At 37.3% G+C, this 19,404-nt stretch overlaps 1 protein-coding gene across 6 annotated transcripts in view; it reads right to left on the reverse strand.

Annotated features, from left to right (window-relative positions):
- LOC127957943 (kelch-like protein 13) overlaps window positions 1-19,404 on the reverse strand; it is a 48,140-nt gene that overhangs the window by 22,457 nt on the left and 6,279 nt on the right. Inside the window, exon 1 of one of the 6 annotated variants that reach the window (XM_052556667.1) lies at window positions 3,871-4,345. The exons of 4 other annotated variants lie outside the window; for them this stretch is intronic. In XM_052556667.1, the coding sequence (XP_052412627.1) occupies window positions 3,871-3,968 (98 nt within the window). In that variant the 5' untranslated portion in view covers window positions 3,969-4,345. Of the gene's footprint in view, window positions 1-3,870; window positions 4,346-19,404 lie in introns of those variants that run through there. One more of the 6 variants, XM_052556670.1, reaches the window with a different exon arrangement.

Raw genomic sequence — 19,404 nt, forward strand, 5'->3', positions numbered from 1 at the left:
CTCACATGTCATACTGTGTTGCACAGGGGGAGCTGGTGAGGAGGTCACATGATCAAAACAGCTAGCCAAAGGTTGTTTCTAATAAATATACTCTAGAACTGTAATCCATACCACTGTATTATCACTCAAAACAGACCCTAACATCCATCAGAAAACAAACTTTCATTTATAGATAAAGAAGGTTTTGTTTTTTTTATAAAACATGCACACATTTTGGAAAAAAATATAGAACTATACCCAAGTGTTTGAATGTCCTGAAAATTATTTAAATCACAACATGGAATTGAAAAGCAAAAATAAGAATAGTATTGATACTTTGTGATGCCGTTTAACATTCAATCTGTAAACTGTAAGAAATACATATATATATTCATTTGATATGAAACATGGAACTTGCGAGCAATAACCTATGAAAATATTATTTGCTGAAATGATATAAAACAAATTAATTGTATTGTACTACGAAACTATGCGCACTAAACACACTTAGCATACAGGACTCCATCCCTACTTGCAATTCTCTATGGAAGAAACTGATCTTCAATGTCATATTTAATTATATTTGAAGCGCCTTTTGTCTTGAAAAGATAAAAAACAACACACACACACACAAAAAAACTAAATCGGTTTAAAAACCCAAAACATGCTAGAGAAAACAGCTGGTGGCCTCCTCCAAAAATGAATTTTGACAAAGTTAGTGTACAAAAATAAAATAATAATAAAAAAAAAACAATTAATAAAGCACCTTTCTCTCAACCAGCAGCAGCAAGGAGTCTGATAGACCCCACCCTTTCATCTGAGATCACAAGGTAAAAATGAAAAGCTGAAACACAGACAGAATTCAACGTGAAATGTGAATGTGAAAAGGACGAATTGCTGTCTGTTCCTGTCAACATTTCTATGGGTTTGACACGGTCTTCACAGGAGACTAAAGCACACGAGACAAGTGCTGGCAAAACAAACATACCCTGAATTTCCTGGACGACCCCGACACCGAACATTTCAGGTTAAACTTTCACCATCATATATGTGTACCAAGGTCAAGGCAAAAGTTCCTTTTGAGCAGCAGATGAGCAGGACTTAAGATCTGTCATGACTGTCTGCCATCTTCACCTGTGACAACACAAACACACACCCATGTGTGCGTCATTCTCTTCCCCCCTGCGGCAGAAGCTCTCCAGCTGTCACTCCTCATCACTCTTTTAAGCTGAAGCCCATGAATTCACAAATATAGGAGTTTTTTTTATGTGCCCTCAGGACTGTGTGTTTGGGTTTTGTGGAAATGCATGCTCGTTCATACACTGTCCACTTAAAAAATCATTTGCAATTTATTTTATTGCATATGGACACCGGTCCCTTGCCCTACCGAGCGTGAAATCCTCACTACAGGCAGCGGGTATATTTAGAAGTGAGGTAACACTTCAGGAGTACACTCGCTTAACTGAATGAATCCTCACCTTCCTAACACCACATGCACTTTAACTTCAATGCAGTCCTATGGAAAGAAACAAATGACTTTTTTTTTTTTTGGAAAAAACAAAAAACACAAACCTCAAAGTCCATTCTCATCTACAATAGTAGTTATAACAATAAAAAATATATATGTTACGGCTACATAATTTGGGTGGGGGATGAGTTTGTATGAAGGAGCATTTACTGCAAATCGAGCTGCTTTGACATGCTGCAGACATTGTCTGAAAATCTTAGACACAGCACATATTTATCTAATTAAAACCGCAGCCTTTGCAATTTGATAGAACACACAAAGCCATATTTTGATTAATCTTGCAGCCGTGATTCGCGCCCACACCAGTTTATGATAATGTTCTGTATATTAAAAGTGTGCACTGCAGTTATGGCATCCGCCGATTTAAATGCTCAGGCTCATTAAGTTTGTGTGGATTCTGACTGGATATCAAAGCAGTATTGATATTGTTCATCTGTGTCATTATAGTTATAGTGTGGACTTATGTATTTTCTTAGATTTCAAAACATTTTGAAACTTCACAGTTCTTCCTCGCCGTGAATGTGTGAACTCTCACAAGTGCTATTTTTTTTTTAGCAGCTAGCAAAAACATCCTGTTGTTCAATATTTTCTGTCTCAACACACACTCACACAAAAAGGGAATGATTCATTTGTCCAAGAGGCATCTCTCCTCCCATTAAGAAATACAGAGACCACAGCTCACCCTGTAATCACACACAATACAGCCAAAGCAGTAAAAATAGACTTTGTTTTTACTGGGCAAGGTTTGACTGGGAGGGGCAACAGCAGGGTCAGGAACTCAACACTGTAATCCCCAACCCCAAACCTTAAATCTGAGAAGATAGACACATACATAAGTATAGTTTATTGATTCTCACTGAGAAATTTAGGAGGACTGTATATGCAGAATAGAGCTATGGCTGGAAAGACTAAAGACATGACTACAGACAGACAGGAGTAAGAAATTATTATCAAAACAAGAGAGACAACCAAAGGATTTTCTCAAATCTAGCCTTTAACTTGAATTGAACTGAACTAGCAAAACCACTTTCAAACGGTTACAGATATAGCCTATGATTAGCAAGACAGACCAGCATTTTAAACTCTCGCTTCAGTTAACTCTTAAATCGTTCCCGCAACCAGCTGGTCACAGTTTCAACTTTGCGCCTGAGGAAAATTAAGATTATCTTGCACTACGGTTCTTATCAGATAATATATAAAATAAATAGACTTTCAAAACTGCCAAATATTATCCATATATTTTAATCGTTATGATCACAAGCTGTAATCTTTGCCTCAACTTGTAGAAGGAGAGCATCATTTTGTCTGAATACATGATTTTATCTAAACCACGTGACTTGTATTATTTTAGAGCTATATATTTTTGCCTCATGTTCACTACTTTGCTGCCAGATGATGGGCTCCCCTTCATTAGTGCAAAATTTCATCTCTTAAATCAGTCACATCTGGCTTTTTAATAGTAACATTTGAAACCTGCATTTCCTATAGCAGCTTTGAAACAATATGTGGAAAGGACTTGTACATTTAAATGAATGATACTAAATGTGTAAATTAATTTATAATAGAAAATATGAGAATAATAAATGTGATGATGTACAAAAACATTTAATTTTTATTTACGTGGCTGTTGACTTAAAAAAAGGTTCAAAACCCATTTTATATTAGTAAGTGGACTTTTTCTCATTAAATTCAGTGGCTTGACGATACACTGGTTGGAAGTCACCAGGAAAAAGCCCAACAAGTTAAGAAAACATTTACAATAATACAACGGGATTTGAAGATTGTGTTTAAAGTAATAAAATGTTTTCTTAATGGGTTCATTTCAACGTTTGAAGTTAGTCGTGCACTGGTGTAAAACGGTGCCGAGCGGAAGCGCTAGCGGTCATGTTCCGTGTTTCATCCAGCATCAGTGCTGCATCCTCCAGCTGCCCACCGGGCCCCCACCCACCACCACAACACTAGCGCTCCAAACCAGAGCGCACGACACGCCAGGACAAAAGACTGCTTCGCCTGCTGTTATCGCGGCCCGGTGCATACTAGATAAATATAGAGCTCATAAACAGAGCCGTGAGAAGGACTCTGAGAAAGTAGAGAACGCCCTATGTAGATTCAGAAAACTAGGCGGTGCGCGGTAGCATGCTAAACGTTATGAAATGGGTCTCAAGACCTCTCTAAACGCTCACAATTGGGTTACAGAGAAATGAAGGGAGGCGACACTGACCCCGAAACAAGCACAGCAGCAGCATCCTTAATGAAATAGTAATAAAGACTGAATATAAACACTCACGCGCCCTCAGTTCTGACGATCACATTTTAAAATACACAAGCACGCACTTCGACGCGTTAATATTACAGCTACTTACATGTATGCTGGCGAGAGTGGAGAGGACCTGGACGTTTTAAGGACGGGCACGGGAAATTTCCAGCTGACGGGCGAACCGCTTTTCCATTTCAACGGCATGTTTTTCCAGTCAGCACCTCTGAGATACAGCGCGAATGAGAATAGCCGTCAAGAGCAAGTCCATGAAGAGGCGACTAGCGCGGGCTTCCATCCCCGGCAGCCCTCACCGAGAGCAGGGAGGAGGGAGAGGAAAATAAAGAGGAAAATCGACCGCCGACACAGGCAGCTCTGTCTGAGGCAGTGCTTCTCTGAGGCAGCTCTGTTTGAATACCGCAGAGAAGGTTAACGGAAAATCGAGAGGAATAACACTTAAGCCGAGAGGTGGAAAGCAGGTGTGCCTGAGCTGAGCATCATCTCCTGAGAAAGAGAGAGGGATGATGATGATTATGATGGAGGGGGTGAAAAAAAATCACCATCGCGTCCGGTCAGTGCAAGGAAGAGGCATGCGCGGTCGGTGCACTGGATGTTCAGCTATAGTGCCACCTTGTTTTAATGCAGGCTGAGTATGGCAAGCCATATTAACATTTATTCACTTATTTACTATCTGTTGTAGGTTTATAGCACTTAATTTTAAAAAAAACTTAATGCTTTTTAAAAAGCATACATAAAACCAAATTAAACTCTGTGGCTCGTGACGATGCACTGATGTGTAAAAACACAAACCAATTGGCATGTGCAAGAAACTTAACAGTATTTATATAGTTCTTTTTTTTTACCTTTTAAGTGCATTACCACCAAATATCTCTCTCTTGAGAGACAGGTGGCGGTAATGCACTTATAAGTCTGCGATCCACCGTAAAGCAAGAAGATGCCTCATGCGCCTGCTGCTGTGAATGCGCTCAGGAGAGTTCTAACAGTTGCATTGCAATGTGTCTTTACACATCAATGTATCGTCACAGATTTAATATGTTTATTGGTTGCTGCTTTAGTTTTACTGGAAGCATGTCATTAGTAGCCTACTAGTACTCACTGATAAGTCATGATTAATTATTCAAACAGTTACTATATCTATTGCGCTTTTCTTAGTAGCAACAGTAGTTTTACACAAATTTCATTTTTAAACATTATAAATTATACTAGTAGGATTTTTTTTATTAAACCATGAAATAGCCATTTTGACTAGACATTAGATATGATAATGTCTAAAAACGAATTATAGTAAAATATAAACTAGGACATATAAACATCTATCATGTAGAGATACTAGTATCTATGGAAAAACTATTGGAATTGTTACTGCTAACTAATGCCGCGTTTCCACCGAAATTACCCGGAACAATTGTACCAGGAACTTTTTTCCCCAGGAACTATTTTGCCCCGAGACCTGTTGCTTGATAACATCAGTCAGCTCGCCTTGGCTACTGCAATTTTCCTCTCTGTACATTTACAATAAAACAAAATAGGATATCAAATACCTGCCTCCTTTCTTTTTCATTCAAACATAATAATAGCAGCAGAAATGTACTTAGTTCAGGAAAATGTGTTTATATATACAGCCATTACAATGAAACAAAATATTATATCAATTGCTTCTTTTATTTTCATTCTAACATATAGATAAATTGAATACAGGTCAAAGATTACCTGTTAGATTTACCCAAAACGAATTATATTTTATGTTTAACCACTAAAGAGATATCAGAGCCAGCGGCACATATCAGAAGGACTAGCCGATGTGAGGCTGCTCTAAGCGGTTACATGAGGATTGAGCTCCCGCTGATCGCATGGAGCTCACAGTCTCCGAGATCGGCAAAACATTTTTACATTTTTAAATAGGCACTGTATTTATAAATAAACGCAGATGAGTTTTAATGAACTACATTCTCGCCTGAAATAATTTTTTTAATTACATTTCATGACACAATAACAGTAATATTTTGAAAATTATATGAATAAAAGGTGGTTGAAATCACAATGCTGCGTGAACTCAACCAATCAGCATGTTTAGCGCCCAAGTCCCGCCCCCAAAAGTTTTGGAACTTTAAAAAAGTACTACTATGCCAGCGGGGACTTTATGAGTGGTATTTTTTTTTATCCGGAACTTTATTTAGTTCCTGGTTCCTGTAGTGGAAACACACCGAGTACCAGCCCCAAGTCCCTAGTCACTTTTATTTAAGTCAATATTAGGACAATAAGTGTTAACAAACTAATAAGATCTAGTGTGTTATCAATATTTACAAATATCTAGTAATAATATTTACAAGTGAATAATTTATAGTCACTATCAGAATAATTACTATTATCAGATTTATAATAACAAGTGAAAATTGAAAATAACTTAGTTAATATAAATAAGAAAAGAATAAGTTAAAAAAAACTGTTAAACTGGCTTGCCATAGCCAACTGCATAGCACTAGTAAGTGAGGGAGAGTCTCAGAGCTCAGATAAGAGTTTAATGACCTGGCATAAAATACAACACACGACTGCAGGCACAAGAAATATAAAACCCAAGTATGATTCTATTGAACATTCAAGAACATCACTTCTGTTCCTCAGTGTTGTATAATGGTGAAGAATTCACCTCTGATGTCCATTATGAGAGACAGGTCTTTTCAAAACATCTCTCCAGCTAGGCGGCGCAAGCAGGGCACAAACTCCACCGTGGGGCTCTTCACCCACTGCCGTGACAGCACATGTCAAAGAGGAGACAGAGGGAAAGAAAGAGCTACCACATTCGTTTCTGCGATTATGTCCATCTTCATTTAAAGTGCTGACAAAAAGTCATAGTTGATGTCCTTTAACTTATTCAATCACTTTCTAGATGTGCTACAGTGTTTAAAAATGTGACCAAGTGCACCTCACATTGGGTCCAATGTAAATTCATTTTGCATTTAAATAAGACGCTATCTACAAACAACCAAATGTTATAATAGTTAAAAATATGGAAGTTATTCCTTTTATTCAGCAAGAATGCATTAAATTAATCTAAAGTGACAGTAAATTGTTGAAAATATTTTCAAATAATTTTGAATTTTTTATCCATCAAAATATACACTGAGCTTAGAATTAGAGAGATCAGAGGCAATCTGCAAGTAAATTCTACTTGTGTCTCAATAGCACAAGTCAGTTAACAACACTAAGGCAATCTTTTGTTTACATGTGTGTACCAGACAACAGATGAGATGCGTTCAACCGGAGTAATCATACCACAATGATCAAATGCAAAATGGCAATGCAATATGTAAAATGGCAATGCATTTCTGTATTTAAATTGAGATTTTCCCATACATCTGTGCAACATTTGATGCAAAATTAAAATTCTAAATTTTGCTACACATATGCTTCCATATAAGCCTGCAGCACAGAACAGATGCATCACTCATTGCTTGTCTTTCTGCTTTTCTGATTCAAATTCTGATGAAAATCTGGAATCTGGGTTGTGACCTTATCAAAAGCCACTCGCATCCAAATGAAGCTGACATGAAAGAAAGCTAAATTGCATTTCAAGACATGACACTGCAATTTTTCATGTTTCTAATCTTGCTGAGATGAGTGTTTGGAGTAGACAGGTGGGACAGGGAAGAGAGGGCTTTACTGAACCCACGGACTGAATGTGCATTGTAGATGAGAGTGCAAGGGTCTGGCCGTGGCCACTTTAAAAGCAGGTTCTTGTGAGCTCAGCGAAGAAGACGTGATCCAAGACATTGTCAAATTTAATTTTAGTCAAGCATGAAGCTCAGGTACATCTAAGAAAACAAAAGATGCACAGACAAATTCAGTGAACATCTTTAGTTGAATTGCCTAAAACAAGATGATGGTCAGAGGAGAACGAAATCATACCTGTGAAGCCATCATCTCAGCAAAATTTGCCTTTCTGACATTGATATAGGCCAGTTACACAATTTGCGCAAATTATGTAAACTCACTCACTTTTACTTTAAATTCCAGTCATGTGATTCCGGTCACCTTTTTTTCCATCGGTCTGGAGTTTGCAGGTATGCAAGTTAGTCAGTGAACACCCAAAAACTGAATGGTTTACAAAATTTAAATTCTAAGGCTGGGTATTTATAAACATCCACAAATTTAATTCTGATTATCAAGTGCTCAGCTTGATTCAGATTAATTTTATATTATTTTATTTATAAAGCCCAATTCGGTAAAAGGATGAACTTTTGCTCATAAATTGGTCAACACTTACTTTTTTTTTTCTATGGATGGGGCTACTAGAGTTAAAGATCTAGAGACCTCTAGTCTCATTATAAGCATCGTTTAAATGAGGAAAGATTTATCAAAGAAAAAAATTGTTAATTACTTACCCTCATGCAGTTCCAAAACTGCATGGCCTTCTTTTTACTGTGAAACATAAAATATATTTTTAAATCCTAGCTAATTGCATTACTCTTAAAAAGGATGTGTTGAAAACAACGCAACCGGTGTTGTTTCTTAACACACCACTGAGTCTAGATAAGGACAACATGTCAATTTTAACTCAACCAATGTGTTAATCCTGCTAACACACAAAGTGTTACCATTTTTCCACACCAATGTGTTATAGTTACACAATTTGTGTCAAGTAAGTGTTATTTTTTTTATCCATTTGAACAAATGGAAACAAATTTGTATGCAGTAAAAACACAACAAACAACTAGTCTATACAGAATTTATTAAACCTGCAACATTTACATAACTCAAAATGCAAAATAGTAAACAATAAAAAAAAGTGATAATTTAATTAATGTTGCTTGAGTGAAATCTCCTGAAGAGTTAATATCAAGTACATATTTTGAATTGTAAAAAATTATATTCGCCATTACACATTATTAATTTTTATTTATGTATTTTCTATCAGCATGCAGGTGAAGGGGAGGTTTGGTGTAATGAAATTTGTGATTATCTGTCGGTCACATCAATAAACGTCACAAGCATTTCAGGGGCATCTTCCATTCAAAGCTGCAAGAGTGCAAATAAAAGCACATATTATTTATACACATAAAAAGTATAGCAAGCAAATGTTAGCTAGAAAGCCTCAGAGATGATGTTAATGTCTGGGGCATTTTACACAATACATGGCACAGTGAGATCTGTTCAGCGATGCAGTGAATGGCATGCATTTCCTCATGTGAAATGCTACATGTCAATGATTAATTACAAGCAATAGCAACTCACAATAAATCTAACAACATAAACCATAAAGCTTTCTAAAGTAGGTTCCCACCACTGAAATCCTGCTCACCGTGCCATTCGTATGCGTGTAAAATGTCCCTTGATCATCTACAAATGATTACAAAAGATACCCTATTTTAAAAGCTTATAATGCCAAATATAAAAAATGTCTTACCTCTACACATGGAAGATTTCCATTGATGATGAAACGGTGAAGTGCGAGGAAACTAGCTTGTGAAAAGAATGATGGCTCATATACTGCAAAATGTGTTAAAATATTCACAACACACACACAAATATATGTAAAAAAAAATGAACAAACCCTTTTTGAGACTATACCAGCCAACAGCAAGAAACAAGCAAGACAATGTGATTCACTCCAGTAGTAAAGCATGCTACAGGCCTATTTCTCTGCCATGTGCTTAAATGGATGGTTCACCCAAACATCAAATTTGCTGGTAATTTACACCCTCAAGCCATCAAAGCAGAATAGTATTTTTAGCTTAAACTGTGGTCCTTGGTGATTCAAAAACTACAAGTCAGTGGCTTACTCACAATGAAAAAAACAAACAAACAAAAAACATTCAGGCAAAACAAAATTAATGCTCCTCTTGATGATATATAGGAGGTTTTATAGGCAAATATTCAAACCTCACATATTTTTACAAGGCTCATCGGTCTGAAAAGTGAGGTGTGCTCTGTTTGGCCAGCTATTCAGGGCGTTGTGATTGGCTGCATACTTCAAGTGTGTGACTGAAATGTTATGCCCCTTAACATATTGGGTTTTATGAAGGAGCGAAGTTGATGAATTTCCTCAGCGACCAGCACGGATCCGCTCTAGGCATGACGAAGTGGATATAGTCCTCTTTTGGAAGGCCAAACAAAGTAGCTTCGCTTTCACAACCAAACACACAGCGTCTATACGACATGGCGGCAGCGGAGGCAACAACAATACTACAACGAGAATAAAAGTTATGCCTTCTTTCTTGGCATGAACATCTGGGCAGCGTTATGCAAATCTTCCCACATAGTGACATAACGATGTGGGGGTGTGTTAGAACGAGCCATTTTAGGGGGATGTGGTTGACTTAAATATTATAAAGAATATCTCTTTGGATTTGAGACTACACTTCAGTCTTTGCAACTTCACAATATCTTCTTTATGCGCCAAGAGCTTGTAACACTCCAAAGAGAAAGGAAAAAATTTAAAATCGCATCATGACCCCTTTAAACTCACTAAACTAAAAGTGAAAATAAATGAGAACAAAAGCACAGAATTGTGTTAAGCTATTTTGATTATCCTATTGCAGTCACTTTACAGTCAGTGCCATCATAAAAATTTAATTACTTGTAGGTTTAAAATTCTACATTTCAAATTTATTGTCCAACTATAAATATTTCAGCGAAAAGTAAATTTTAGTCAGAATTACTGTGCTCCTATTTAATTGAGCTCTGTTTGGCGCGCATGCGCGTGGCAGTGCTAGATCACTGCGAGGTCTGTGAAGTTTAGCAGAGAATCCACAAAGCAGAAGGCTCATGCACTTCTACCAGAGAAATGGAAATATTTCCATGGCTTTCTAACATTTACAGATGGAGAATATACCTGGGAAATGTAAGTTATGCATTCAGGAAGACAGCACATCTCAAACACATTAAACAGTGCGAGTAGTCTAGTGTCTCTGTCAGTAACTACTGTAAAATATTGATATATCATACAAACTCCATATACCGCCCAGCCCTAGGCTTTATGAAGCGAAACAATTGGCATCTGCAAGAAACTGTGCTTTTTTTACATTATTAACTGCAGTCTATAGCCTCAAGCAAATGGGGAAATCCGCTAACAAAAAAAATCTGTTAAAAATCTTAACTGTTTTACTGAAGAAAAAAGAAAAAGAAAAGAGAGAAAAAAACAAGTCAAATCTTGGATGGCCTGAGGGTTAGTAATTAGACAACAAAATCTAATTTTTGGGTGAAATATCCATATAAGCAGCCCTGTGTATGAGAGTGTGAAACGGATGTGCAGTTGAAGAAAAAGAGGTTCACAGAGTAGTAAAACATACACACACACCCCAGTATTAACCTTCACTGTACACATATGGTCCTTGATGACCTGAACCATCAGCTTTGACATACTGTTATAGTCACACATCTCACACTACCTTCATTTCTGCTTTCTCTCCTGCTTTACTCATCCTTTTCTCACGTGAAAGAGCAAATGTTCTTCATCCTATTACTTCCTACACACTCGCTGCCCTCCTTACCCCCTTAATCACTCTATTAATACATTTCTATGAATAGCCACAGCTCACCCTCACCATGCATTTAGCACTAAATGAAGTGGGTGAGGACAGAAGGGTGTGTGTATTTAAGAGACCGAGAGTGATGCTATTATAAACCTTGCTGTCTTTGCAATCATGTTGACAGCATTGTATAGTGGTAAACGTGGCACTAATGCATGTCGTCTAAAGCGGTTCCTGTTCCACAGCTCTCACAGTTCACCTGCACAGCCTGAAGCAAAACATTACAACCCATTTTTGCTAGTACCTCAGTCAATACAGCGAGCAGCTGTGTAATGTGTCACATACTCATGAATGAAGATGAATAATTCAAATGATTCATACCAATCAACTTGAACTTGGAAAGTCAAACCAACCTTTGCTCTACTTTCACAGAATCAGTTCATGATCTATGAAAAAGGCTGCATGTTTACTTCGATACTATCTGAAGAAGGACACTATATTATCATAATATATTAAAATATATAGGCCTAATTATTATTATAAAAACATTTTCCAGGAAAAAGAGCAGGGCTTCCATTACCATAAAACAGAAATATTAATGGCACAGCAAAGGTAATTGCCATGAAAATGCTTTTAAATGTTAAATCACAAATCACACTGGTCACTGTGAACAGATCTGTGCTTCACACTCAAAGAGTGAGTTTTAATAACTGTGTGGGCTCAAGCAGAGAACAAGAGGCTGAATATATGAATCTTTAAAATATGTCTGACAAGCCATTTTGTTCAGCCTTACAGACTTTCTACATATAATAATTCCTTAATATAGCGCTTTTCTAAGCACTCAAAGCATTTTACATTGTCAGGGGGTAGCTCCTCATCCACCACCAATGTGGACGGCAGCCATAGTGTGCCAGAATGCCCACCACACACCAGCTTGGTGGAAAGGTGGAGAGGAGACAGAGTGATGAAACCAATCAGCGGATATGGGGATTGTTAGGAGGCCATGATGGTCAGAGGCCAATGCGTGAATTTGGCCAGGATGTTGAGGTCACACCCCTACTCTTTTCGAAAGACATCCTGGGATTTTTTAATGACCACAGAGAGTCAGGACCTCGTTTAACGTCTCATCTGAAGGACGGTGCTTGTTGACAGTATAGTGTCCCCATCACTACACAGGGGCACTGGGACCCACACAGACCTCAGGGTGAACACCCCCTGCTGGCCTCACTAGCACCTCTTCCAGCAGCAACCTAGTTTTCTCAGGAGGTCTCCCATCCAGGTACTGGCCAGGCTCAGTCCTGCTTAGCTTCAGTTGGTGAACAGTCTCGGGCTACAGGATGACATGGCTGCCGGCATGCATTGTCATTATTATTAGGGATGCACGATAATATCGGCACAATATCGGTATCGGCCGATAAAAGCTTAAAATGACCATTATCGGTATCGGCCGATATGAATATTTCTGCCGATGAGCCAAACCGATATTCTCCAAGTGAAATAATTGACCTGTTTTTCAGATGTGAATGTCTGTCTACATTTGTAAAATAATAAATTTATGGTAGAATCAGTACAGAAGAGATACATGGATTTCTCTTCAGTAAAATTAAAGTTTAAATATATCAGTATATATTTGTATATATATCGATATCGGCATCGGCCAAAATTATTTTGAAAATATCGGCATATCGAATATCGGCCAAAATCCAATATCGTGCATCCCTAATTATTATGCAGAAATTATGCAAAACTTCATACAACAAGGCTTACATCTGAAACAAGCTTTTTAAAAAGGGATGAAGGGAGAGGAGATGGAATAAAAGCTTCCAAATGATCAGCACGTCATGAATGTTTTGATCTGAGAGCTTTTGGTAGCTGTATGATCTAGCAAAGTATTTTTGGCAAAGCTTAAAGAAAATCCACAAGTAATCCGCATTTGTCATTTTCAAAGCATTTTAGGAGTAGTAGCTCTCTCTCACACACACACACACACACAAACTGGCAGATAGAGCGGACTTTGAATTGGCTATTGCCTTCATGCATCCAACAAATATGTCTGTGATTTGGTACAATGCTCAACACTGCAAAGAGACTCACTTGATTAAACACCTAAGGAAGGGCAGAAAAAAAATGGCTGAGAAGGCAGGAAGGGACAAGTATAGATAAAAGTGGCAGGAAATAATGTGGAATGGGGGAAATAAGTGAGTGGATGAGAAGTGTTGTTGGATGTAATAATGAACAGAAATTTTAACCAAACATGTTACTGACTTTTCATTAAAGGCCCGGACATACCAAGCCGACGTAAAAGAACTAACGGCAACTAAAGCCGACAGTCACTGGTGTCGGCAGTGAAAATCTGCGCTGGAACACACCGCACAGACTAAAGCCGACGGCAAACTAACACGTGCATCCTGCGCATGTGTGAGAGGAACGAGCTGTTCATATAAGCAGCTATTAATAGTATATATTAGTCATTAAAAAGGAGAATCCGAAACAAAGATATACGAGAAAAACGCAGATACACGAAATGTAAACAAACAGCGCTTGCTTTTCATTTTGAATATCAGTAATGTTGATAACTTTTATCATTTTAAGCAGCTCATTTTGTTATAAAAACAATCACTTATTAGAATGATTGGGAAAGATCACATAACATTTAAACAGCCTTCTGTCTGTACGGCCTTCATTCACATGCTTTTGCTTTAATTCTCGGCACTGACTCATTCGCTAAAGTGAACATCCAATCAGAGCTCTTGCTCTCGCCGACGGCCACGATGCAGATTCAACATGTTGAATTGGGCAAACTGCCCAACGAGTGGAACACACCAAACAAACTAGCCCGACTGTCGCTCGCCGTCGGCCCAGCGATGGCGAACAAACAATTGTCGGCTTGGTGTGTCCCGGGGCTTTAGACCCTAAAGAAACATATCAACCTGTGGAGAATGGGCATCCGATGACCCTTTTAGAGGTTTTTCATAAAACCATATATGGTAAAAAGGATCTGTCAATTTAAATAGTGTAAGGGAAAAATGGGTAAATCTAGCAACAATCAAATACTGAGCACAGCCATCAAGTTAATTAAAATCAGCTTCAACAGCTCAGACTTTCCTACAGGAAGCTGTTGCTATGGCAACCTCAACAAGTACTAACAGATGGTCGAGGGTCCTAAACAGCTTAAAGGCAAGATCACAGCCACACTAGTGTGTTAGAGAGAGATTTACAAGAGTGACAGAAATTAACAGTGTAGTACAGAACACATAAGCACATTATCACACACTACGTCCTTTCTACCACTATATGATAATCACACAAGCACAAAACGTACTTGGATACTTAAGTTACAACTAAAATACTAGGGCTGTTATGCTTTTTTAAATGTTTCTTATATTTACCAAGTCTACATAAAATAAAAATAAAAAATACAGCAAAAATAGTAATACTCAATAGTAATAAATCTTATTAAAAGTAACAATATTAATTAGGGATGTCAATTTTCGATCATTTCCATGGTCAATCGTCGTTTGAATTAACGATCAATGAATCATTAACCTTAATGTGTCTATTTGCAATTGCAATGTTTCCATCGGTGCTGCTGCAAAACAAACTGTTGCTCACATGACATTTTTTTATCTGAGTATTATGACCAGTACTTAATTTGATCCTGCTGGATCCTGTTCTGGAAAATATCAGATTTGCGTTCCGTTAGGCCTATTTGTTTTTATTTTTGCATTTAAAGTGCATTAGATCGTGTGCGTGCTTGCATATGAGGATGGAGCCAGGGTGGGTTTGGCTAGATTTGGAGGTTATTGCTCACGTCTCATTTGACACAAATCCAAATGTTTCCATATTCGCAATATACTTGAATGATAAACTATTATTTATGATGTAAACTACTAGGCTTGTACTTCGCATTCGCAAATAGACAGAAAACATCCTCTTCACATGATGAACATCATGAAAATGTCCTTGGCATAACAGCAGAGTGGATCAGTATACTAACTATTTAAACTGACCAGTGAAAGCTTTTATATGTTTGGTTGACCATTTTATTTTGATAATTAACAGACTGCGATCCAAGTTTGAATTTCTAGAATGTGTGTGCAAAAGTGTTTACTTTTATTTGTGCAAACATGCATGTTGTCATCTTTTTCTTTTCCGTGAACTTGTTTATGGAGTGTCGCCACACTTCTGTTTTAAATCCATTATCCTAATTATTTAAGTCAGATATATTTCGCTTTTTTTTTTATTATTACATTTATTTTAATTTTAGGCCTAATTCTTACATAGGCTATGAATTTTCCTTAAAGCAACCCATTTTTACATCAATTCTTTCATGAATTAAGAATTAAGATTTATTAATTTGTTCCCTCAATGGAGTTAAATCATGGCTTAAAGGAACAAAATTTATGAAACATGAACAGTACCACAAATGAATAAGTCTTAAGAATGAATTAACAAGTTGCAGGAATGAATAGACCAGGGGTGCCCAACCCTGCTCCTGGCGATCAACTGTCCTGTAAAGTTTGGCTCTAACCCTAATCAAACACACCTGCTTTTAATTTTTAAGTGAGTCTGAAGACCTTAATTAGTTGCTTCAGGTGTGTTTGATTAGGATTGGAGCTAAACTTTGCAGGACAGTTGATCGCCAGGAGCAGGGTTGGGCATCCCTGGAATAGACTATCTGTCCTGTGTATCGCAGCCTTGCAGCCCTGCAAAGCACACAAAGTATGAAATAATTTTCTGGTAAAATGACTTAGTTACTACATTTCTATTGCATTCCATGTTGAATAACTTTGTGTTCTTTCTATTTTAATGTACTTTTAAAGTTTAAATCACATTAAAAGCCTAATTTGGACATTATAATTGAATGATGAAGCATTTATATATGGTCACTGTCCCTCACAGCTGCTCACATGTGTTTTGCGCATGAGCCACACACAGCCCAACATTAAATCAGTTAACCGACCATCATTAGCTTTAAATCGATTGCATTTCTTATCGACAATTAATAGATTATCGATTAATCGTTGACATCCCTAAAATTTATAGTACATTATCTAATTGGTTTCTATTTTCAGCTAAAATAAAATGTTTTCCTGTGATGGCAAAGTTGATTTATTTTTTTAGCAGCCATTACTCCAGTTTTCAGTGTCACATGATTCTTCAGAACTCATTCTGATATGCTGATTTGGTGCTCGATACATTTCTTATTATAATCAGTATTGAAAACAGTTGTTCTGCTTAAAGCTGCAGTAGGTAACTTTTGTAAATATATATTTTTTACACCATGAATCCATTTTCCAAACAGTGTTTTTAGCTTGTCCTGAATCACTAGGGTGCACCTATAATAAGTGTTTATATTCAGACTATTTTAGATTGCTTCGGGGGTACCGCAGCGAGGTAACTCAGTACCTTTGTGATTCTTCATAAACATAAACTGAAGCATAAACAGAGAGAAGTAGTTCCGGCTACGATCTTCTTCCGCAAGACGCAAGCAGTTCTATTTATTAACTGCTAGAGCGTCAAAAGTTACCTACCGCAGCTTTAAAATGGTGATAGATTTTTTCAAGGATTCTTTGATGAATAAACTATTTGAAATTACCAGCACTAATTTGAAATTGAATTTTATTTCTAACAACGTAAATATATTCACTGCCACATTTGATTGATAGAATGCATATATAAACTGCTCCCCTTTGAACAGTGGTGTGCTTTTCTTCAAAATTAACACTTTTCTATTTTGTTATATAATGCAAAGACATGTGTACTGAAATGTGGTTTAAGTGACCAAATACTTTTGGGGCCACTATATATACCTTAAAAGAGCCATTAGAGAGACTGTTACTTGGCTGCAGGTCTTGTACATCATTCCTCCAACAAAACACAGAAATAGCCCTGTCAATACTGTCCTACACACCAGATGACTGAGTCTTGGTCTGATGATCTCAAGCATGAGTCATCACAAATCCACATGCCCACAAGCTCAGCCCTTAAGTGCCAACTTGGCATGTGAAGACACAAAATGAGAGTAGTGCGTGTAACATTTCAGCAGGCAGCAGGTCGGCTCAGATCGATGGAATTCACAGTTGCCTTTGTTTTTCTGTTAAACAATATAGAAGAATCCATCAGCCAACATGCTGCTCTCACTTCAGGAGCTGTACTGTTTAATTGAGTGTTTAGTGTTTATAGCACTCTGAGCTCAAGCTGTAATTCTGTTGTGATTTACACATCACAGACAGCAAACAATCAGGCATGACTGTAGAGTGCAGAGAACACAAATCTCAGTCATATGCCGGTCATGACACACGCTTATATCATCTGTGTGAGCAAGAACTAGTCAGCGGGATAGTATGACAGCATGCAGTTAGTAAAAGAGTGTAAAAAGTGTAGGTTTGGGGTGGAGAAAAAAAGATCCACCACACCCACATTTCAATACATATTTGTACCAGGGTTTATCTTGTGCTCTGAGATGTCCATTTTCAAGAGCATTTATGGAAATGATCTGTATAACTGTTAGCCACAGAGAAAAGTAGATTGCAAATGAGTATAACAATGGATTAAACAGCAAAGACACAGTACAGTCTTCATGTCATAGAAAAGTGTGCACTGAAAGCAGCAGTTTGAGCACATATGCCCTCTCTCAGCCTCACTAGTCACAGCACTAGTCTGTGACAAAACCATTTGATATGTTTGTCACAATAACATTAATAACAAAAAAACAACAACTTCAATGATACATCTAAAAACAAGAGAGTGCATTTGCTAAGGCATATGGCGTTCTGATAGCAATAGTGATAACATGATAAAAATAGTTACTCACACTTGTGTGGTGCAACATCTGATCCAATATAGTCGACACAGCATTGTCATTTCGTTTCAATCTTTCTGAAAATCCTGCATCAAATTGTGCCTTGTTTGTGAGCAATTCCGTTGTACAATGAAGTGAAAAAATAAAGTTCAACAAATAAAGACACCATTACGTCATAAAGTGGCACATTCATTCCACAACCTGTTGTTTTGGCAGACTGGCTTCAATATAAGCTGTTTTACGACTAACGAGAAAGTTTTGAGTGCTAAACTTACTAAATGTTTTTCTAGCACAAAGACCTCTTATATATCAAAAGATCAAAGGAATTTTGATTCCTCAGTTCATAAGTATTCTGTTACTTACGCATTTTAACGTGTAAGAATCAATGTCACCATCACACTATTGCAGTGGCATATAGTCACCGGCACGACAGGAAGTGCAAATGCTACTCAAAACGCTAGTTTCCTCACCCGAATGAAAGGGATTTTTAGTCTCAATAAAAGGCTAGTAACAGGACTGTTAAATGAATAGATGTGATTATGGTCATTTAATAAAATGAAGAGACCACGCCGTAGTTTGGGATCATTTTACTTTGTTGGCAGTTTCATTTTCTGCCACGGAGTCTGCTGAATTTGATTTTTAAAGTTTTTCATGGTGCTCGTTGTTGTATTTTAAACAAAATCGTGAAAATGTTACATCGCGACCATGCATTTGGAGTTGCACCGTTCATATTGTGCGTGGTATGAAACAATTATCTTGGAAAATTGTAATTACACATGACTTAGTTACTAAATTTCTATTGCTTTCCATGTTGAAGGAATATGTATCGTTTCTATTTTAATGCACTTTTAAAGTTTGGATTAAACTTTAAACGACCATCAATAGCTTTAATAGATTACATCTCTTATCGAACGTCGATTTATCATTCACATCCCTAGTTTCCCGCCTTGAGACAGAAACACCCCCCGTTTCTGTCTCAGAATAAAAATTGTACTATTAATATAATTACAATAAGTATAGTAGTAATATATAATTGATAAATAGGGTAGCATGTTTAGTAGCGTTACATCACATTGCCAACAGAGAACCCAGTCTATATATTGTAGAATCTAAAAGAAAAAACAACATTTTTGTTTAAACCACCTGAGATGACTGCATAATACACACACACACAGCAGGACAAATGTCACAGTTTTAGTGATTTCCTTCCTGATGACAGCTCACATGAGGCCAGTGGAGAAACTTCAAATCATGTGTGTGTAATGTGTTCATGACAGAAACTGATTAACAAAGCAAACCAAGAGGAAGGAGTCCAGACAAAAGAGAGGGTATTGAGAACACATGTGTC

Source organism: Carassius gibelio, chromosome B5, assembly GCF_023724105.1.
Source record: "Carassius gibelio isolate Cgi1373 ecotype wild population from Czech Republic chromosome B5, carGib1.2-hapl.c, whole genome shotgun sequence".
Lineage (NCBI taxonomy): Eukaryota > Metazoa > Chordata > Actinopteri > Cypriniformes > Cyprinidae > Carassius > Carassius gibelio.